A 23,014-nucleotide genomic window follows, 5' to 3' on the forward strand; every position below is an offset into this window, starting at 1 on the left:
AGTCTTTCCTTTCCAGAACATCAGAGATATCCTCCTTCTTCAAAGAACAGGGTTTCCTTTCCACACAACTAATGCTGCCTTCAGATTTCCCAAACATCCACGCTCACCCCATCTTAACAACGATAGACTTCCTCGTGTCCTTACCTACCACGCCATCAGCCTTCGCATCCAACACATTATTCTCAGCAACTTCTGCCATCTCCAGAAGGATTCTACCACGAAACATATCTTTACATCCCTCCCCCATCACTTTCCCCAGAGATTGCTCCCTCTGTGAATCCTTTGTCCATTTGTCCCTCCTTGCAAGTGGCCAGAGTGCTGCACCTGCCCATTCACCTCCTCCCTCACCAGCATCCAGTGCCACAAACAGGTAACACTTCTGGGGTTGTCTGCTCTGTCCAGTGCTCCTGATCTACATTGCAGTGACCCATTGTACATTGCGGGACAGCTTTGTCAAACATCCCCGCTCCAACCCCAAAAGCAGAACTTCCCAGAAGCCAACCATTTAATTCCAATTCCCATTCCCATTCTGACATGTCAGTCCATGACCTCCTCTCATGCCAGCTTCAGGGTGGAAGAGCAACACCTTATATTCTGTATGGGAAGCCTCCAACCTGATGGCAAAATTATCCATTTCTCATTCCAGTCAAAAAATTTCCCTTCCCCTTCCCTCTTCTTCTATTCCCCAGTCTGGTCTTTTACCTGTTCTCACTGGCCTGTCACCTCCCGTTACCCCTCCTTCTTCCCTTTCTCCCATGGTTTACTCTCCCCTCTGATCAGATCCCTTCTTCTCCACCCATCTGGCTTCACCTCTCACCTTCCGGCTGGGGTCTTCCCCTTGCCTTTCCAGTCCTGATGAAATGTGTTGGCCCAAAATGTTGACTTGTTTATTCATTTCTGTAGTAACTGCCTGACTTGCTGAGTTCCTCCAGCAATTTGTGTGTGTTGTTTTAATATTGTTACATGCCAATTTCAACATTTAAGGAAAATATGAATCCATACAGCATATTGGATAGGAGATGCATGGAAAGCAATAGACCAGGTGCAGGTCAATGGGACAACAATGGGGAGATGGGCTGAAGGGCCTGTTTCTGTGCAGTAGGGTTCCGTATCTCTATGTAGTACGATAGAGTGGAAAGCTTGCCTTGCACACTGTTCATACAGATCTGATCATTATGGTGTATATCTGCGTGAAGTTCTCCCTCAGGTCACTTTGAAATCATCCCCTCTCACCTTAAATTACCACATGAAGGGTCCTGGGCAGAAACACCAAATGTTCACTCCCCTCCATAAATGCTGCCTGACCTGCTGAGCTCCTCAGCATCTCGTCTGTGTTTCCAGCATCTGGAGAATCTCTAGTGTTTTTAAGCATATTGCTCACGTACTGCTGGTGTTCAGGGCAGCAAAGAAGATCCTCCATCTCTGTCTGACCTTGAACAAAACCAGTTTTGGTCCTGGCGGTGTTCAGGGTTCCCTTCAACATGCCAGTAGCTTCCTGTCAGTTTGCACAACCCTCAGCCATGCGAGTTCCCGGTGCAGACCATAAGACAGAGGAGCTGAAGTAGGCCATTTGACCCATCGATTGAATCCTTGCCTCAGTCATATTCTGTTTTTACACTGTGGGCATCACAGTATTACATGGTCACATTGTGTTTTTCCCCTGTTATATCGATGTATTACATGGTCACAGTGTGTTTTTCCCTTGGTCTATCCAGGAGACTAGTGTTGAAATTGCAGGGGCCCTGGCAGAAATATTTAAAATGTCGCCGTCTACAGGTGAGGTGCCGGAGGATTGGAGAGTGGCTCATGTTGTTCCGTTGTTTAAAAAAGGATCGAAAAGTAATCCAGGAAATTATAGGCCAGTAAGTTTAACGTCGGTAGTAGGTAAGTTATTGGAGGGAGTACTAAGAGACAGAATCTACAAGCATTTGGATAGACAGGGGCTTATTAGGGAGAGTCAACATGGCTTTGTGCGTGGTAGGTCATGTTTGACCAATCTATTGGAGTTTTTCGAGGAGGTTACCAGGAAAGTGGATGAAGGGAAGGCAGTGGATATTGTCTACATGGACTTCAGTAAGGCCCTTGACAAGGTCCTGCATGGGAGGTTAATTAGGAAAATTCAGTCACTAGGTATACACGGAGAGGTGGTAAATTGGATTAGACATTGGCTCAATGGAAGAAGCCAAAGAGTGGTAGTAGAGAATTGCTTCTCCGAGTGGAGGCCTGTGACTAGTGGTGTGCCACAGGGATCAGTGCTGGGTCCATTGTCATTTGTCATCTATATCAATGATCTGGATGATAATGTGGTAAATTGGATCAGCAAATTTGCTGATGATACAAAGATTAGAGGTGTAATAGATAGTGAGGAAGGTTTTCAGAGCCTGCAGAGGGACTTGGACCAGCTGGAAAAATGGGCTGAAAAATGGCAGATGGAGTTTAATACAGACAAGTGTGAGGTATTGCACGTTGGAAGGACAAACCAAGGTAGAACATACAGGTTAATGGTAAGGCACTGAGGAGTGCAGTGGAACAGAGGGAGAGGGATCTGGGAATACAGATACAAAATTCCCTAAAAGTGGCGTCACAGGTAGATAGGGTCGTAAAGAGAGCTTTTGGTACATTGGCGTTTATTAATCAAAGTATTGAGTGTAAGAGCTGGGATGTTATGATGAGGTTGTTTAAGGCATTGGTAAAGCCGAATCTGGAGTATTGTGTTCAGTTTTGGTCACCAAATTACAGGAAGGATATAAATAAGGTTGAAAGAGTGCACGGAAGGTTTACAAGGATGTTGCCGGGACTTGAGAAACTCAGTTATAGAGAAAGGTTGAATAGGTTAGGACTTTATTCCCTGGAGCGTAGAAGAATGAGGGGAGATTTGATAGAGGTATATAAAATTATGATGGGTATAGATAGAGTGAATGCAAGCAGGCTTTTTCCACTGAGGCAAGGGGAGAAAAAAACCAGAGGACATGGGTTAAGGGTGAGGGGGGGAAAGTTTAAAGGGAACATTGCGGGGGGCTTCTTCACACAGAGAGTGGTGGGAGTATGGAATGAGCTGCCAGACAAGGTGGTAAATGCGGGTTCTTTTTTAACATTTAAGAATAAATTGGACAGATACATGGATGGGAGGTGTGTGGTGGGATATGGTCCGTGTGCAGGTCAGTGGGACTAGGCAGAAAATGGTTCGGCACAGCCAAGAAGGGCCAAAAGGCCTGTTCCTGTGCTGTAGTTTTTCTATGGTTTCTATCAATGTATTACATGGTGTAATATCACATTGTGTTTTCCCCTAGTATATCGATGTATTACATGGTCACAAGTGTGTTTGTCTCCGGGTATATTAATGTATTAAATGGTCACATTGTATTTTTCCCCTGGTATAGCGATGTAATACACGGTCACAGTGTGTTCTTCCCCTGGGGTATCGATGGATTTCACAGTCACATTGTGTTTTTCTTGACATAGAAACATAGAAAACCTACAGCACAATACAGGCCCTGCGGCCCACAAAGTTGTGCCAAACATGTCCTTTCCTCAGAAATAACTAGGCTTCGCCATAGCCCTCTATTTTTCTAAGCTCCATTTACCTATCCAAAAGTCTCTTAGAAGACCCTATCGTATCCGCCTCCACCACCGTTGCTGGCAGCCCATTCCACGTATTCACTACTCTGTGTAAAAAAACTTACCCCTGACATCTCCTCTGTACCTACTCCCCAGGACCTTAAACCTGTGTCCTCTTGTGGCATCTATTTCAGCCCTGGGAAAAAGCCTCTGACTATCCACACAATCAATGCCTCTCATCATCTTATACACCTCTATCAGGTCACCTCTCACCCTCCGTTGCTCCAAGGAGAAAAGGGCAAGTTCACACAACCTATTCTCATAAGGCCTGCTCCCCAATCCAGGCAACATCCTTGTAAATCTCCTCTGCACCCTTTCTATGATTTCCACATCCTTCCTGCAGTGAGGCGACCAGAACTGAGCACAGTACTCCAAGTGGGGTCTGACCAGGGCCCTATATAGCTGCAACATTACCTCGCAGCTCCTAAATTCAATTCCACGGTTGATGAAGGCCAGTATACCATATAATATCGATGTATTACCTGGTCACAGTATGTTTTTCTCTGGTATATCGACGTATTAGACAGTCACATTGTGTTTTTCCCCTGACATATCAATATATTACATGGTCACATTGTGTTTTTTCCATGTGATTTGATGTATTACACGGTCATACTGTGTTTTCCCCTGGTATATTGATTCTCCGATGCATCACTGATTATTTGACAGCCTCTCATTTGAAAATTCCATCAAACCATAAGACATGGGAGCAGAATTAGGCCATTTGGCCCATCGAGTCTGCTCTGCCATTCAATCATGGCTGATCCTTTGTTTTCTCCTCCTTAACCCCATTTTCACAGCCTTCTCCCCGTAACCTTTGATGCCATGTCCAATCAAGAACATATCAATCTCTGCCTTACGTACATTTATCAACCTGGCCTCCACAGCCACTCGTGGCAACAAATTCCAGAAATTCACCAGCCTTTGGCTAAAAAGATTTCTCCATATCTTTGTCTTGTATGGATTCCCCTCTATCCTGAGCTGTGCCTTTTTTTTTTTTGACTCTCCCACTCTGGGAAACATCCTTTCCACATCTACTCTATCTTGGCCTTTCAACATTGGAAAGTTTTCAATGTGATCCCCACCTCATCCTTCTGAATTCCAGTGAGTACAGACCCAGAGCCATCAAATGTTCCTTGTATGATAACCCTTTCATTCCCGGAATCATCCTTGTGAACCTCCTCTGGACCCTCTCCAATACCAGTACATCTTATATAGCCCCAGCATCACACCCCTGCTAGAGTCCTAGACCCTTTGAACACAGGGGCAGTCTCCTTAGCCCATCTAATATGTTACATCCTATCACTCTGCCTGTGCCCAGACCACATCTCTCTGATACCCTCCCATCCATATCTGTCTTCATTTTATTGTTTCACCCACTTCCACCACTTGTGTTGGACACTCACACCACCTTCTGCATGAAGAAATTCCCTCTCCTTTCACCATCAACCCATAACCTCTTGTTGTACCTGAATGAAAAATCCCTGCTTACATTTTCCCTATCTATACCCCTCATAATTTTTATACCCGAATCAAATCTCCCTCACTCTCTTGACACACCAGGGAATAAAACCCCAATCTCTTCAAACTTTCCCTGTTGCTTAGGTCCTCAAATCCTGGCAACACCCTTGTAAATTTTCTCTGTTCTCTCTCCATCTTATTCACAGACTTCCTGTAGGTAGGTGACCAGAACAGCACACGATTCTCCGAATTACGCCCCAATGTTATGGAACCTCAGTATAACATCTCAACTCCTGTTCTTCATACTTTGATCTCTGAATGCCAATGGTTCAAAAGCTTTCTTTATGCCCATATGTACCTGTGACACCACGTTCCGGGATTATTGATCTGTGTTCCCAGATCCCTCTGTTCTTCTGCCCTTTTCAGTGTCCTGTGGTTCACCTTTCCTGGCTGGTCCTCCCAAAGGACAGTATTTGCACGAGTTTCCAGCGTTAGATTACACAAAAGTAGACACTAACCTCTGAAGCCAACCCGTGAAAGTAAGCTGCAAGTCTGACTATTCCCATGTAAGTTCAGCACTCAAAACCTTGGCTTTTCCCCCCCGCTGCCTTACCTGAGCACCCTACCTGCCGATTGCTTCCAGCACACCTGCCATCTCTTTTCTATCTGTTGTCGTTCTGGTGCTGGGCCTGTTCTCCGTGGAGCGGGGGAGGTTAGGAGGGGTCACAACTGAGAAAGATAAAATGTTCATGTCTGATGTGATGTGATGAGATATCTCCACATTCTCATACGTCTCCAGTCACTTTTCACCCCCCACTCTATTGACCTCCACCTTAGTAACATGTGGCAGCACAGTTAACAGAACGCTTTCCAGCGCCAGCGACCCAGGCTCAATTCCTGCCACTGTTTTCAGGGAGTCTGTATGTTTTCATTACCACATGGGCTCCCTCTGGGTGCTCCCATATTTCAAAGACATGAGGTTAGAAGTAGTAAGTTGTGGACATGCTACGTTGATGCTGGAAGTGCAGTGATTCTTGCAAACTGTCAGAGTTTTCATCCTTGACGCAAACCGTATATATCAATGTACATGTGACAATCTCATTCTGCTTCGTTACCCTTTGAGGAAGTGAGTTCCCCAAATGATTATATGTCATTCATTGTCAACCGAGAGAAACAGGTTCCCTTTATCTCGTCAAACGGACATCCTCACATGTTGAACCAGTGAGCACTGGTTCCAACTGAATTAGTGGGCACATGTTCTAGATGAATAAGTGAGCTCAGGCTCCAGATTTTGGTTCTAGATTAGCTGGTCCTAGCTGAACCAGTGAGCCTTGGTTCTAGATTCTGCTCCAGCTGAACTGGTTCTAGACAAACCAGTGAGCTCTGCCTCTAGATTATGGTTCTAGACAAAGCAGCGAACACTGGTTCTAGATTCTTCCAGGATTTATGTGGACTGCAGATTCATCCACCCTGCCAAGACCCTTCAACATCTTTATGGAAATGGTGGAGAAGACTCGATGGGATTCTGCCCCTATATTTTATGGTCTAATGCTGCAGTCCAAAGCAACACACAGAAAACACTGGAGGAACTCAGCTGAGCAGGGAGCAGAGTAAGAAGACCAGAGGAGGGGAAGGAGTACAAGCTGACCTGTGATAGGTGAGACCAGCTGAGGGGGAAGGGGAAATGAAGAAATAGGTGGGAAGCTGGGAAGGGATAGGCAAAAAGGTACTGGTCTGAGTAAGGAATCTGATAGGAGAGGAGAGTGGGACATGGGAGAAAGGGAAGGTAAGAGGGGGTACAAAGGTAGGTGAGGAGATGAGGGTATGATACACTGTAATCCTGTCCTCTCTCGCTCTTGGAACTCCATGGGTACAAGCAATGGGCCGAATCACCTAATTCTGCTCCTATGCCTTACGGTCTTATGTCTTATGAGGGGTATGGATAATCACGCTGCAGGGAACATATGCGCATGAGCGTGAGGACATCCGACATAGAAGAATTAGCCCATTCAGTCATGGCTGATTTATTATTCCATTCTCCTGCCTTCTGCCCGTATCCTTTGACACCCTGACTCGTCAAAAACCTATCAATCTCCACTTTAAATACACTTGGGCTCCACAGCCGCCTGTGGCAATGAATTCCACAGATTCACCACCCTCCAGCTAAAGAAATTCTCCCTAATTACTCTAATATGCACTGCCTTGTGGTGGTTGCTGGCAACTGGGTCACTGCTGGCAGTGCAGGTGTGTCTAAATACAGGGGTGAATCACCTGCTTAGGCCAGGTGGTTGTGTGGAAGCTCCTGGGTCTGTTTGTCCAAGAGTCAGAAGCCCAATGTTTGCAAGACTGAGAAGCCAAAGCTAGGGACTGGAGGCCCAGAGGCGGCCTGCCCTGGTGTTTGGGGCCGGTCTATACGTGTGTGTGAGTGGGAAAGGGGCTTGTTGTGCTGTTCCTGTTACTGGTGGAGTCCTGTTGGACACTGTGGGAATGTTATGTTGGTGCTGCAATGTGTGACAGCACCTGCAGGCTGCCCGCTGCCCTCAGCCCTCAGCCCATCCCCAGGCTGTTGGTACTAAGGATGCAATTCACTGCATGTTTCAATCTGCATGCACCATGGTAGTGTAATGGCTTCTTTATAACACTTCACTGCTAAGGCTAATGTAATGGCTTCTCTGTAATGTTCACTACTGAGGTAACGGTTTCTCTGCAGCAGAGATGTTTGGGTTATGGCTGGAGATAACAGGACTGTAGTTATTCATGTTAGCCAATCAGAGATTGTTGCTTTGTTTTGTGTATCTGGAAGGATGTTGTTTCCACTGTCTTTTGTCGTAGAGAGGAAGAGGGAGGACGCGTGTGGAGAGAGCTGGTAGACCACCGGACGGAGGTCCAAAGGTCACGACGCTCGGAGGAGATCGATGGTGGACGAATGACTACTGAGTGAGTTCCAACGTGAACTTTTGACTTTCCTTGAATTGGGCACTTTTTAAATTTTCATTACTAACCCTATATTCGGATTAAGATTCATTAAGTTCAATAATTTAATTGCATATGGTGTACTGTCTGATATTTTGTGCTGTGGATTTGTAACGGAGGGTTCATTACACAGCATCCACGCAAACATGATTACCCAGTTTAGCAGGGCCAAAGGCTGCTCCCCCTCAACGAACACGAGCTGGACGAGCCTGGGGGTCACAGTAGCATAGTGGTTAATGTGACACCATCGCAGATCTGGACATCAGGGTTTGTGGTTCGGCTTTCAATTCCAGTGTCCTCTGTAAGGAATCTCCGTTCGCCCTCTCAATGGAATACGTGGGCTCCCACCGGGTACTCTGCTTTCCTCCCAGACAGACCAGGTAGGTGAATTGGTCGTTGTAAATAGTTCTCTCATTGGACTAGGATTAAATTAGGGGTTGCTGGCAGTGAGGTTCCAGAGGCCGGAAGTGCTGTATCTGAATCAGGACCCAAGGAGAGATTAACACGGGCGGGTGCCCAGTGTCAGCGTGGCCAAATTTATTTATTTAGAGATGCAACGTGGAATAGCCCCTTCTGGCTGATCGAACCGTGTCACCCAACAGCTCCCGACAAGCCTGATTTACTCCAGCCTAATCACAGGACAACTCACAATGACTGATTAACCTACAAACAGGTGCATCTTTGTACTGTGGGAGGAATGCAGAACAGTTGGGGAAAACCCATGTGGTTACGGGAGAACGTACAAACGTCCTACAGAGGACGCTGGGACTGAATTCTAAACTCCAACACCCCGAGCAACTGCTATGCTACCATGGCCTCATTCTACAGTGAATGATTCTACCTCACGTAGTTACACAGCAGAGAAACAGGCCCTTCAGCCCAAGTCATCCAGGCTGACCAACTGAGACAGTTCCATTTTCCTGCATTTGAATGACCACATTTAGAAACATAGAAACTAGGTGCAGGAGTAGGCCATTCGGCCCTTCAAGCCTGCACCGCCATTTATTATGATCATGGCTGATCATCCAACTCAGAACACCGCCCCAGCCTTCCCTCCATACCCCCTGACCCCCGTAGCCACAAGGGCCATATCTAACTCCCTCTTAAATATAGCCAATGAACTGGCCTCAACTGTTTCCTGTGGCAGAGAATTCCACAAATTCACCACTCTCTGTGTGAAGAAGTTTTTCCTAATCTCGGTCCTAAAAGGCTTCCCCTCTATCCTCAAACTGTGACCCCTCGTTCTGGACTTCCCCAATATCGGGAACAATCTTCCTGCATCTAGCCTGTCCAATCCCTTTAGGATCTTATACGTTTCAATCAGATCCCCCCTCAATCTTCTAAATTCCAACGAGTACAAGCCCAGTTCATCCAGTCTTTCTTCATATGAAAGTCCTGCCATCCCAGGAATCAATCTGGTGAACCTTCTTTGTACTCCCTCTATAGCAAGGATGTCTTTCCTCAGATTAGGGGACCAAAACTGCACACAATACTCCAGGTGTGGTCTCACCAAGGCTTTGTACAACTGCAGTAGTACCTCCCTGCTCCTGTACTCGAATCCTCTCGCTATAAATGCCAGCATACCATTCGCCTTTTTCACCGCCTGCTGTACCTGCATGCCCACTTTCAATGACTGGTGTATAATGACACCCAGGTCTCGTTGCACCTCTCCTTTTCCTAATCGGCCACCATTCAGATAATAATCTGTTTTCCTATTTTTGCTACCAAAGTGGATAACTTCACATTTATCCACATTAAATTGCATCTGCCATGAATTTGCCCACTCACCCAACCTATCCAAGTCACCCTGCATCCTCTTAGCATCCTCCTCACAGCTAATACCGCCACCCAGCTTCGTGTCATCCGCAAACTTGGAGATGCTGCATTTAATTCCCTCATCCAAGTCATTAATATATATTGTAAACAACTGGGGTCCCAGCACTGAGCCTTGCGGTACCCCACTAGTCACTGCCTGCCATTCTGAAAAGGTCCCGTTTATTCCCACTCTTTGCTTCCTGTCTGCTAACCAACTCTCCACCCACACCAATACCTTACCCCCAATACCGTGTGCTTTAAGTTTGCACACTAATCTCCTGTGTGGGACCTTGTCAAAAGCCTTCTGAAAATCCAAGTATACCACATCCACTGGTTCTCCCCTATCCACTCTACTAGTTACATCCTCAAAAAATTCTATGAGATTCATCAGTCATGATTTTCCTTTCACAAATCCATGCTGACTTTGTCCGATCAGTTCACTGCTTTCCAAATGTGCTGTTATCACATCCTTGATAACTGACTCCAGCAGTTTCCCCACCACCGACGTTAGGCTAACCGGTCTATAGTTCCCTGGTTTCTCTCTCCCTCCTTTTTTAAAAAGTGGAGTTACATTAGCCACCCTCCAATCCTCAGGAACTAGTCCAGAATCTAACGAGTTTTGATTGGATGATCCATTAAAATAATTCACCGTCATTGATCGGCAGGACCAGGCAACTGAGAGACCCACCTCTTCTGCTGTCTTCACATTCTTGCCTGAGCCTACCTTAATAGGAAAAGGAAAGATTCTGCAGATGCTGGAAATCTACACAAGGAACTCAGCAGGTCAGGCAGCATCTGTGGAGAAGAATAAACAGTCGGCCTTTTGGGCCAAGACCCTTCTTCGGGATTGAGAGGGGAGGGGGAAGAAGCCAGAATAGGAAGGTGGGGAAATGTGAATGAATACAAGCTGACAGGTGAGACCAGGTGAGGGGAAGGTGGGTGGGTGGAGGAGGAATCTGAAAGGAGAGGATAGTGGATCATGGGAAAAAGGGAAGGCTCATGAACTGATCACACAGCATGACTAGAGTATTTTCCCTCCAATCTATTTGTGCACAGGACAGAGGAATGAACAGTAAGCTATTCGATATCAGAACAACAAAACCGTTGCCTCCTCCACCAACTGAACAATTTACCAGATTCTCCACGTTCTGTGAAAATTCAGCTGCAGCTTTGCCGGACGGTGCCTGGTACCTTCAGTTCATTCAAGTCAAGCACGTCCTGTTTAACAATTTCCTCATGTGGCTTAAGATTCCAGATAACATTGTGCGAGGAAAGGTCTGAGAAAGCGCAGGTATCACCAGGCACAGCGCCACATGAGTTAAATACTAAACGGGATCAGATAGACGAGAAGAAGCCTTCTCCCTCCAAACACAGGCAGCCAGTTCTGTGTCCAGACCAAGACCAGGCTGGTCTCCCCCACACCCACTGGCCCCTCCTGCTGCCTCCTCAGTTAGCGATGGGTTTGGCCTCTCCAATCCGCACACGGGCCTGGTCCACGGCATCCAACAGGTTCTTGGAGTCCACAGCCAGCGTGTGGGCTGCTGTCAGCATCTGCTTTTTGCACTCCTCTCTCAGTGAGGTGACGGCGTTCTGCTGAGCCAGTTTCATCTTGTTGATCAGTTCGGCGAGGTCCTTGTTCAGCAGCTTCTGCGTGCCCTCGATCTGCAAAAGACCACTCCATACTGTAGTGAATCTGTGGGATTCGCTGCCACAAATAGCTGTGGAGGCCAAGTCATAGAACATAGAATAGTACAGGCCCTTCAGCCCAAAACCCTGCCTCCCATATAACCCCCCCACCTTAAATTCCTCCATATACCTGTCTGGTAGTCTCTTAAACTTCACTAGTGTATCTGCCTCCACCACTGACTCAGGCAGTGCATTCCACACACCAACCACTCTCCGAGTAAAAAACCTTCCTCTAATATCTCCCTTGAACTTCCCACCCCTTACCTTAAAGCCATGTCCTCTTGTATTGAACAGTGGTGCCCTGGGGAAGAGGCACTGGCTGTCCACTCTATCTATTCCTCTTATTATCTTGTACACCTCTATCATGTCTCCTCTCATCCCCCTTTTCTTCAAAGAGTAAAGCCCTAGCTCCCTTAATCTCTGATCATAATGCATACTTTCAAAACCAGGCAGCATCCTGGTAAATCTCCTCTGTACCCTTTCCAATGCTTCCACATCCTTCCTATAGTGAGGTGACCAGAACTGGACACAGTACTCCAAGTGTGGCCTAACCAGAGTTTTATAGAGCTGCATTATTACATCGCGACTCTTGAACTCTATCCCTCGACTTATGAAACCTAACACCCCATAAGCTTTCTTAACTACCCTATCCACCTGTGAGGCAACTTTCAGGGATCTGTGGACATGTACCCCCAGATCCCTCTGCTCCTCCACACTACCAAGCATCCTGCCATTTACTTTGTACTCTGCCTTGGAGTTTGTCCTTCCAAAGTGTACCACCTCACACTTCTCCGGGTTGAACTCCATCTGCCACTTCTCAGCCCACTTCTGTATCCTATCAATGTCTCTCTGCAATCTTTGACAATCCTGTAGACTATCTACAACACCACCAACCTTTGTGTCGTCTGCAAACTTGCCAACCCACCCTTCTACCCCAACATCCAGGTCGTTAATAAAAATCACGAAAAGTACAGATCCTTGTGGGACACCACTAGTCACAATCCTCCAGTCTGAATGTACTCCCTCCACCATGACCCTCTGCCTTCAGCAGGCAAGCCAATTCTGAATCCACCTGGCCAAACTTCCCTGGATCCCATGCCTTCTGACTTTCTGAATAAGCCTACCGTGTGGAACCTTGTCAAATGCCTTACTAAAATCCACATAGATCACATCCACTGCACTACCCTCATCTATATGCCTGGTCACCTCCTCAAAGAACTCTATCAGACTTATTAGACACATTCTGCCCTTCACAAAGCCATGCTGACTGTCCCTGATCAGACCATGATTCTCTAAAGAAAAATTGGCTCACCTGAGGACCGGGAGAAATTCAGAGTTCAGCAGAGGAGGACAAAGGGCTTAATTAGGAAGGGGAAAAAAGATTATGAGAGAAAACTGGCAGGGAACATAAAAACTGACTGTAAAAGCTTTTATAGATATGTGAAAAGAAAGAGATTGGTTAAGACAAATGTAGGTCCCCTACAGACAGAAACAGGTGAATTGATTATGGGGAGCAAGTACATGGTAGACCAATTGAATAATTACTTTGGTTCGGTCTCCACTAAGGAGGACATAAATAATCTTCCGGAAATAGTAGGGGACAGAGGGTCCAGTGAGATGGAGGAACTGAGTGAAATACATGTTATTAGGGAAGTGATGTTAGGTAAATTGAAGGGATTAAAGGCAGATAAATCCCCAGGGCCAGATGGTCTGCATCCCAGAATGCTTAAGGAAGTAGCCCAAGAAATAGTGGATGCATCAGTGATAATTTTTCAAAACTCTTTGGATTCTGGACTAGTTCCTGAGGATTGGAGGGTGGCTAATGTAACCGCACTTTTTAAAAAAGCAGGGAGAGAGAAACCGGGGAATTATAGAGCGGTTAACCTAACATCGGTGGTGGGGAAACTGCTAGAGTCAGTTATCAAAGATGTGATAACAGCACATTTGGAAAGCGGTGAAATCATCGGACAAATCTCACAGAATTTTTTGAGGATGTAACTAGTAGAGTGGATAGGGGAGAACCAGTGGATGTGGTATATTTGGATTTTCAAAAGGCTTTTGACAAGGTCCCACACAGGAGATTAGTGTGCAAACTTAAAGCACATGGTATTGGGGGTAAGGTATTGATGTGGATAGAGAATTGGTTGGCAGACAGGAAGCAAAGAGTGGGAATAAACGGGGCCTTTTCAGAATGGCAGGCAGTGACTAGTGGGGTACCGCAAGGCTCAGTGCTGGGACCCCAGTTGTTTACAATATATATTAATGACTTAGATGAGGGAATTAAATGCAGCATTTCCAAGTTTGCGGATGACATGAAGCTGGGCGGCAGTGTTAGCTGTGAGGAGGATGCTAAGAGGGTGCAGGGTGACTTGGATAGGTTAAGTGAGTGGGCAAATTCATGGCAGATGCAATTTAATGTGGATAAATATGAAGTTATCCACTTTGGTGGCAATAACAGGAAAACAGATTATTATCTGAATGGTGGCCGATTAGGAAAAGGGGAGGTGCAGTGAGACCTGGGTGTCATTATACACCAGTCATTGAAAGTGGGCATGCAGGTACAGCAGGAAGTGAAAAAGGCGAATGGTATGCTGGCATTTATAGCGAGAGGATTCGAGTACAGGAACAGGGAGGTACTACTGCAGTTGTACAAGGCCTTGGTGAGACCACACCTGGAGCATTATGTGCAGTTTTGGTCCCCTAATCTGAGGAAAGGCATCTTTGCCATAGAGGGAGTACAAAGAAGGTTCACCACATTGATTCCTGGGATGGCAGGACTTTCATATGATGAAAGACTCGATGAACTAGGCTTATACTCGTTGGAATTTAGAAGATTGAGGGGGAATCTGATTGAAACGTATAAAATCCTAAAGGGATTGGACAGGCTAGATGCAGGAAGATTGTTTCCGATGTTGGGGAAGTCCAGAACGAGGGGTCACAGTTTGAGGATAAAGGGGAAGCCTTTTAGGACCGAGATGAGGAAAAACTTCTTCACACAGTGGTGAATCTGTGGAATTCTCTGCCACAGGAAACAATTGAGGCCAGTTCATTGGCTATATTTAAGAGGGAGTTAGATATGGCCCTTGTGGCTAAAGGGATCAGGGGGTATGGAGGGAAGGCTGGTGCAGGGTTCTGAGTTGGATGATCAGCCATGATCATACTGAATGGTGGTGCAGGCTCGAAGGGCCGAATGGCCTACTCCTGCACCTATTTTCTATGTTTCTATGCTTCTATGTCTCTAAGTGCCCATAGATCCTATATGTAAGAATCTTTTCCAACAGCTTTCCCACCACACACACAAGGCTCACTGGTCTATAATTACCCGGACTATCCCTACTACCTTTTTTGAATAAGGGGACAACATTCGCCTCCCTCCAATCCTCCGGTACCATTCCCGTGGACAACGAGGACATAAAGATCCTAGCCAGAGGCTCAGCAATCTCTTCTCTCGCCTTGTGGAGCAGCCTGGGGAATATTCCGTCAGGCCCCGTGGACTTATCTGTCCTAATGTATTTTAACAACTCCAACACCTCCTCTCCCTTAATATCAACATGCTCCAGAACATCAACCTCACTCATATTGTCCTCACCATCATCAAGTTCCCTCTCATTGGTGAATACCAAAGAGAAGTATTCATTGAGGACCTCGCTGACTTCCACAGCCTCCAGGCACATCTTCCCACCTTTATCTCTAATCGGTCCTACCCTCACTCCTGTCATCCTTTTTTTCTTCACATAATTGAAGAGTGCCTTGGGGTTTTCCTTTACCCTACTCGCCAAGGCCTTCTCATGCCCCCTTCTTGCTCTTCTCAGCCCCTTCTTAAGCTCCTTTCTTGCTTCCCTATATTCCTCAATAGAGCCATCTGATCCTTGCTTCCTAAACCTCATGTATGCTGCCTTCTTCCAGCTGACTAGATTTTCCACCTCACTTGTCACCCATGGTTCCTTCACCCTACCATTCTTTATCTTCCTTACCGGGACGAATTTATCCCTTACATCCTGCAAGAGATCTCTAAACATCGACCACATGTCCATAGAACATTTCCCTGCAAAAACATCATCCCAATTCACACCCACAAGTTCTAGCCTTATGGCCTCATAATTTGCCCTTCCCCAATTAAAAAATTTTCCTGTCCTCTCTGATTCTATCCTTTTCCAAGGTAATGCTAAAGGCCAGGGAGCGGTGGTCACTGTCCCCCAGATGCACACTCACTGAGAGATCTGTGACCTGACCCGGTTCATTACCTAGTACTAGATCTAGTATGGCGTTCCCCCTGGTCGGCCTGTCCACATACTGTGACAGGAATCCATCCTGGATACACTTAACAAACTCTGCCCCATCTAAACCCTTGGAACTAATCAGGTGCCAATCATTATTAAGGAAGTTAAAGTCACCCATGTTAACAACCCTGCTATTTTTGCATCTTTCCAAAATCTGCCTCCCAATCTGCTCCTCACTCGGTATCTCTGCTGCTATGGGAGTCATAGAAGTCATTGGAGCTTGATAGGTTCCGGGGAAATGCAGGAAAACAGAGTTGAGCAGGATAATAAATCAGCCATGATGGAATAGCAGAGCAGACTCAATGGGCTGAATGGCTTAATTCTGCTCCTATATCTTATGTTCTTATAGGGGTGAGGCAGGAGGTAAAAGGGGGTAGAGGTCACACATGAACAGAGCACAGCCTACAGTAGTGGGGAGGTTGCAGAGGGGATTGAGGTGGGGTATTTCCACACAGTGAGAGACTGGCAGACACAGCTCACATTCTTCAGAACAGAGGGCACCGTCTGGAGGATGAACAGACACATCCAACAGTGTGAGTGGCCAGGGCAGTGGGAAACAGGAGAGCACACTGATCTTCACACAGACAGACTGATTGGAAGGCACACACACACAGACAAAGCTGGAGGAACTGGAAGCATCTTGCTGGGTTCCTCCAGCATTTTGTGGTTATAGCTCAATAAGGTTGCCGTACAATTTGATTGTGTGGTTAAGAAGGTGTATGGTGTTGGGGATTGTGTTCCAGAGCCACAAGGTAATGTTGCAGCTCTATAAAACCCTTGTTCAACCCCACGGAGTTCAGTTCATTTCCAGTCGCTTCCGATGGGAAGGATGTGGATGCTTTTGAGAAGGTGCATAGATATTGAGAGAGCTACGTCCTTTCTCTGGAGTGACGGAGGATGAGAGGTGTAAAACATGATAAGAGGCATTGATAGAGTGGATATCCAGAGACTTCTTCCCAGGGTGGAACTGGCTAATACAAGGGGGTTTCATTTTAATGTGTATAGGGAGATGTGTGGTTTTTTTTTACACAGAGAGTGGCAGGAGCTTGGAACAGCTTGCCATGGTTGTGGTAGAGGCAGAGACATTAAGGACATTTAAGAGATCCCTAGGGACATGGATGAGAGAAAAATAGAGGGCTATGTGGGAGGGAAGGGTTAGTTTGATCTTAGAAAGGTCAGCACAACATTGTAGGCCGAAGGGACAGTAATGTTCTATGTTCTATTTCCAGTATCTGCAGAATCTCATTGTTGTCTTTGTAGAAGCAGACCAGTGACTGATGTCTCCTCCACCCTCCCTACCCCTCCCTTTAGAGTGGGGGTGTGAGGAACAGGGAGACCCTTGGAGTACTCGGAGGTGTTGTGTGGCTAGTCATAGCTGCAAAGCTGGAATGAGGGTTAGTAGGGACTGATCGGGCCAAGCAGTCTCCCACCCTGTCACGTCTTCTCACCCCTCCTTCTGTCCCTGTGCAGAGTAGGAATGAGGTCTGCAACTGGGCTGGTCAGAAATTGGGATGAGGAGCATTGCTGAGTAAAGATTCCCACTTTGGACGGGAAGATTGTGGTTGGGGGAAGGTTGGAAGGGAGACAGGGCTACGTCAGCCTGGGTGAGGCGGAGGGTGTTCTCCTCCAGCTGAGGGCTCACCCCAACACTCCAGCAGCAAGGAGGATGGTCAGTGCGCCAGCTAATGCCCCTGCATCGTGTGTGGGTTTACTTCACCTAGCACCAGTACACATCTGCTCCTCTTTCCTGCCTCTCTGGTTACGAGGATGTGTATCTGTGGTAAACTATATATATATGTTGTCACTGGGTTAGCTGTCTGGACACACCCCTCTGCTGACTGCTCCTATGGCTCCTCCCACAGACTCCTGAAATAAAGGCGATTGTGTCACTGCTCCTCCTTCTCAGTCCAGGGGCAGATACTTAGCATGGTGGAGATCATCTTTTACTGCTAATAAAAGCCTCTCAGTATTTACTCTACTTCCAGTCTTCTGCAGTTATTGATGGTGCATCAGTATCAAAGGTTTTTAAAATGATTGTGAACAAAGTGAGTTCTCAGATTGTTAAAAAAACGAGTTGCAGCTGGGAACTCACCTCTGTCCGGGATGAGGCGGGCAGTTTTGGCAGGAGCTCGTCCACACTGCTGGTCAGTTGGCGAAGTTTCATCCCCACTGTCTGGATGCAGGAAGGAGAATATCAGGGTTTATGGAAAGGTACAACACTGAAAGAACTCACATCCACCACTTGTTCCATTCTCTGAGTGAAGGTCCCATTCATGTTCTCCTCAAATATTCTACCTTTTACCCTTAACCCATGACCTCTATTTCTAGTCTCAGCCAATCTCAGCAAAAAAAAAAAGCCTGCTTGCATTTACCCTATGTATACCCCTCATAATTTTGTATGCCTCTATCAAATCTCCCCACATTCTCCTACGCTTTAGGGAATAAACATTAGAACATAACGAATAGGAGCAGGAGTTGGCCATCTGGCCCGTCGAGCCTGCTCCACCATTCAATAAGATCATGGCTGGTCTGGCCATGGACTCATCTCCACCTACCTGCCCTTTCTCCATAACCCTTAATCTGCCTACTATGTAAAAATCTATCCAACCTTTTGTTAAATATATTTACTGAGGTAGCCTCCACTGCTTCTTTGGGCAGAGAATTCCACAGATTCACCACTCTCTGGGAAAAGCAGTTCCTCCTCATCTCCATCCTAAATCTATTCCCCCGAATCTTGAGGCCATGTCCCCTAGTTCTCGTCTCACCTACCAGTGGAAACAACTTTCCTGCCTCTATCTTATCTATCCCTATCATAATTTTATATGTTTCTATGTGTTGGCGCGTGGCCAAATGGTTAAGGTGTCAGTCTAGTGATCTGAAGGTTGCTAGTTCGAGCCTCAGCTGAGGCAGCGTGTTGTGTCCTTGAGCAAGGCACTTAACCACACATTGCTCTGTAATGACACGGTGCCAAGTTGTATCGGCCCCCTAGTGCCCTTCCCTTGGACAACATCGGTGGCGTGGAGAGGGGAGACTTGCAGCATGGGCAACTGCTGGTCTTCCATACAACCTTGCCAAGGCCGACGCCCTAGAAACCTGGAGACTAACGGATGCCTATATATGTTTCTATAAGATCTCCTCTCATCTTCTGAATTCTGGCAGGTACAGTCCCAGGAGACTCAATCTCTCCGCATAGTCTAACCCCCTCATCTCTGAAATCAACCTGGTGAACCTATGCGCCACCTCCAAAGCCAGTCTATACTTCCTCAAGTAAAGAGACCAGAACTGCACACAGTACTCCAGATGCGGCCTCACCAGTACTCTGTACAGTTGCAGTATAACCGCCCTGCTCTTAAAATTTAATTGCCCTCGCAATGAAGGCCAGCATTCCACTTGCCTTCTTGATAGCCTGGGGTCCTGCCAAATCTCTTTTCTTGTCAACTCAGTTACCTGGATCCACAAGTTCACCCAATGAAAAATAACCCAGCTGATGATACTCCAAACACAAAATGCTGGAGGAACTTAGCAGGTCCGGCAGCGTCGATGGAAATTAATAGATATTCAACATTTTAGGCTGAGACAGACATAGAAACATAGAAAACGTACAGCACAATACAGGCCCTTCGGCCCACAATACTGTGCCGAGCATACAGTTACTTTAGAAATTACCTAGGGTTACCCATAGCCCTCTATTTTTCTAAGCTCCATGTACTTATCCAGGAGTCTCTTAAAAGACCCTATCGTATCTGCCTCCACCACCGTCGCCAGCAGCCCATTCCACGCACTCACTGCTCTCTGCATAAAAAACTTACCTTGACATCTCCTCTGAACCTACTTCCAAGCACCTTAAAACTGTGCCCTCTCATGTTAGCCATTTCAGTCCTGGGAAAAAGCCTCTGACTATCCACACAATCAATGCCTCTCATCATCTTATACACCTCTATCAGGTCACCTCTCATCCTCCGTCACTCCAAGGAGAAAAGGCCAAGTTCACTCAACCTATTCTCATAAGGCATGCTCCCCAATCCAGGTAACATCCTTGTAAATCTCCTCTGCACCCTTACTAATGGTTTCAACATCCTTCCTGTAGTGAGATGATCCAGAACTGAGCACAGTACTCCAAGTGGGGTCTGACCACGGTCCTATATAGCTGCAACATTACCTCTCGGCTCTTAAATTCAATCCCACGGTTGATGAAGGCCAATGCACCGTATGCCTTCTTAAACAGAGTCATCTGCGCAGCAGCTTTGAGTGTCCTATGGACTTGGACCCCAAGATCCCTCTGATCCTCCACACTGCCAAGAGTCTTTTCATTTATGCTATATTGTGCTATCATATCTGACCTACCAAAATGAACCACCTCACACTTATCTGGGTTGAACTCCACCTGCCACTTCTCAGCCCAGTTTTGCATCCTATTGATATCCCGCTGTAACCTCTGACAGCCCTCCACACTATCCACAACACACCCAACCTTTGGGTCATCAGCAAATTTACTAACCCATCCCTCCACTTCCTTATCCAGTTCATTTATAAAAATCACAAAGAGTAGGGGTCCCAGAACAGATCCCTGAGGCACACCACTGGTCACCAACCTCCATGCAGAATATGACCCGTCTACAACCACTGTTTGCCTTCTGTGGGCAAGCCAGTTCTGGATCCACAAAGCAATGTTCCCTTGGATCCCATTCCTCCTTACTTTCTCAATAAGCCTTGCCTGGGGTACCTTATCAAATGTCTTGCTGAAATCCATAAGCACTACGTCTATGGCTCTACCTTCATCAATGTGTTTTGTCACATCCTTAAAAAATTTCAATCAGGCTCGTAAGGCATGACCTGCCTTTGACAAAGCCATGTTGACTATTCCTAATCATATTATGCCTCTCCAAATGTTCATAAATCCTGCCACTCAGGATCTTTTCCATCAACTTACCAACCACTGAAGTAAGACTCACTGGTCTAAAATTTCCTGGGCTATCCCTACTCCCTTGCTTGAATAAGGGAACAACATCTGCAACCCTCCAATCCTCCGGAACCTCTCCCGTCCTCATTGATATTCTACAGGTCTGAGGATCTCTCTGTGTGGAGACGTGCCACCAGCCCTCACCTTCACCAGGTGGACGTACTCATCAGTTGGCAGCTGGTAAACCTGGTTCTTCAGATGCAGCACGGCCTTCACCAGTTCCATCACCAACGGGTAGACCTTGTCATCAGTCCGGTCCAGGTTGGCTGTTGGAGCGGCCTGGATTGGCTAGGGTTGCAAAGCACAGAAGGGTTTTTGATCGGCCAGACCAAGGTTTGGTCAGCATTCTAGCGGACAATGATAGTGGTGGGAGGGGTTCAATGTGAGGGATCAGACCTTTTGAGTATTTTGCGGTGGGAGAGGGGACACAGAGGGGGAAGGGGACACAGATGGGGAATGGGACAGAGAGGGAGAGGGGACGAGGGGACATAGAGATGTTGAGGTGGACAGAGATGGGGAGAGGGACACAGAGATGGGGAGGGCTGACAGGGGGAGAGGGGACACAGATGGGGGAGGGTGACATGAGGAGTGGGACGCAGAGATGGGGAGATGGACACAGAAACGGGGAGATGGACACAGAGACGGGGAGATGGACACAGAGACGGGGAGATGGACACAGAGATGTAGAGTGGGACACAGAGATGGGGAACAGTTTGTGTTACACAATGTTGTGATGGAGCAATTAAATTAGTAATCAAATTCCCCTCTGCCTGCACAAAGTCCACTTCCCTCCATTCCCTGCTCATTTTGTATTCCAGTAAGATGTTGGGTTGTTTACTCTGGAGTGGCAGAGGCTGAGAGGGGATCTGATGGAGGTTGATAAGATTATGAGAGAAATAGAGTAGACAGACAGTATCTTTTCCCCAGGTAATACCAGAGGGCATGCATTTAGGGTGAGAGGGGTTAACCTCAAAGGAGATGTGAGGGGCAAGTTTTTTTTAAATGCAAAGAGTGGTGAGTGCACTGCATGGCATAGATACATTAGAGACATTTAAGAGGCTGTTTAGAAAGACATTGTAAGACCACAAGATATAGGACCAGAATTAGGCCATCTGGTCCATTAAGTCTGCTCCGCCATTTCATCATGGCTGATCGAATTTTCCTCTCAGCCCCAATCTCCTGCCTTCTCCCCATATCCCTTCATGCCCTGACCAATCAAGAATCTATCAATCTCTACCTTAGGTGAAGGTAAAGACCCAGCCTCTACAGCTGCCTATGGCAATGAATTCCACAAATTCACTACTCACTGGCTAAAGAAACACCTTCTCATCTCCATTCGGAAACATCCTCTCCACATCCACTCTATCAAGGCCTTTCACCATTCGATAGGTTTCAATGAGGTCACCCCTCATTCTTCTGAATTCCAGTGAATACAGGGCCAGAGTTATCAAACGCTCTTCATATGACAAGCCATTCAATCCCGGAAACATTTTCGTGAACTTCTTTGGAACCCTCTCCAGTTTCGGTACAGCTCTTCTTAGATAAGGTACCCAAACCTGCTCACAGTATCCCCAGTGAAGCCTCACCAGTGCTTTGTAAAGCCTCAGCATTACATCCTTGTTTTTATATTCTAGTTCTGCACACGTGGATAGGTAGAGAATGCAGGGAGATGGACATTGTTTAGGCAGAAGAGATTTGTTTGAAGCAGTAATTAAATATCTCACTAATTAGTTGAGCCCACCACTGTGAGCCTCAGGGCCTGTTCCTGTTCTGTGTGTAGAATACACATGCTTCGTTCCAGGCACTCACCGGAGGGTTCTTCCTTGGGGGTTTCTCTGGGGCCACTGTGAACTCTGCTGTAAAGAGAGTCAATGAAATCAGTCTACACCGACAGTAACAAGCACACTCAAACACATATTAACACACCCACAAAGAAAACACACACACTCACCACTCGCACAAAGACACACACACACAGAAAATGCACACAAACACACATTGACACACACACTCACTGCACACAAACACACACAACCCAGGGGTTTCTGTGTGTCAGTTTCCCACTGTATACGCTGATCTCTGTTCCAGGTCTGCTTCCACCGCGCCCCCCCCCCCCCCCCCCCCCCCGGCTGGGGGTTCCTATGTGCCAGTTTTCCACTCTGTATTCCAATCCCTAATCCCAGTCTACACACCGGGGTTTTGGTGTTACCCAATCCCTAAT

General features: G+C 46.7%; 1 protein-coding gene across 5 annotated transcripts in view; it reads right to left on the bottom strand.

The window, feature by feature from the left end:
• Positions 1–10,192: 10,192 nt before the first annotated feature.
• The window catches only part of LOC140201103 (protein-tyrosine kinase 2-beta-like), a 233,870-nt gene continuing 221,048 nt past the window's right edge, over positions 10,193–23,014 (bottom strand). For 2 of the 5 annotated variants that reach the window (XM_072264701.1, XM_072264703.1), the window contains exons 28-31: positions 22,603–22,649; positions 20,938–21,081; positions 17,926–18,006; positions 10,194–11,529 (exon numbers count right to left, since the gene is read on the bottom strand). In XM_072264701.1, the coding sequence (XP_072120802.1) occupies positions 11,314–11,529; positions 17,926–18,006; positions 20,938–21,081; positions 22,603–22,649 (488 nt within the window). In that variant the 3' untranslated portion in view covers positions 10,194–11,313. Of the gene's footprint in view, positions 11,530–17,925; positions 18,007–20,937; positions 21,082–22,602; positions 22,650–23,014 lie in introns of those variants that run through there. The other 3 variants (XM_072264704.1, XM_072264705.1, XM_072264706.1) reach the window with 3 other exon arrangements.

Source organism: Mobula birostris, chromosome 8, assembly GCF_030028105.1.
Source record: "Mobula birostris isolate sMobBir1 chromosome 8, sMobBir1.hap1, whole genome shotgun sequence".
NCBI classification, from domain to species: domain Eukaryota; kingdom Metazoa; phylum Chordata; class Chondrichthyes; order Myliobatiformes; family Myliobatidae; genus Mobula; species Mobula birostris.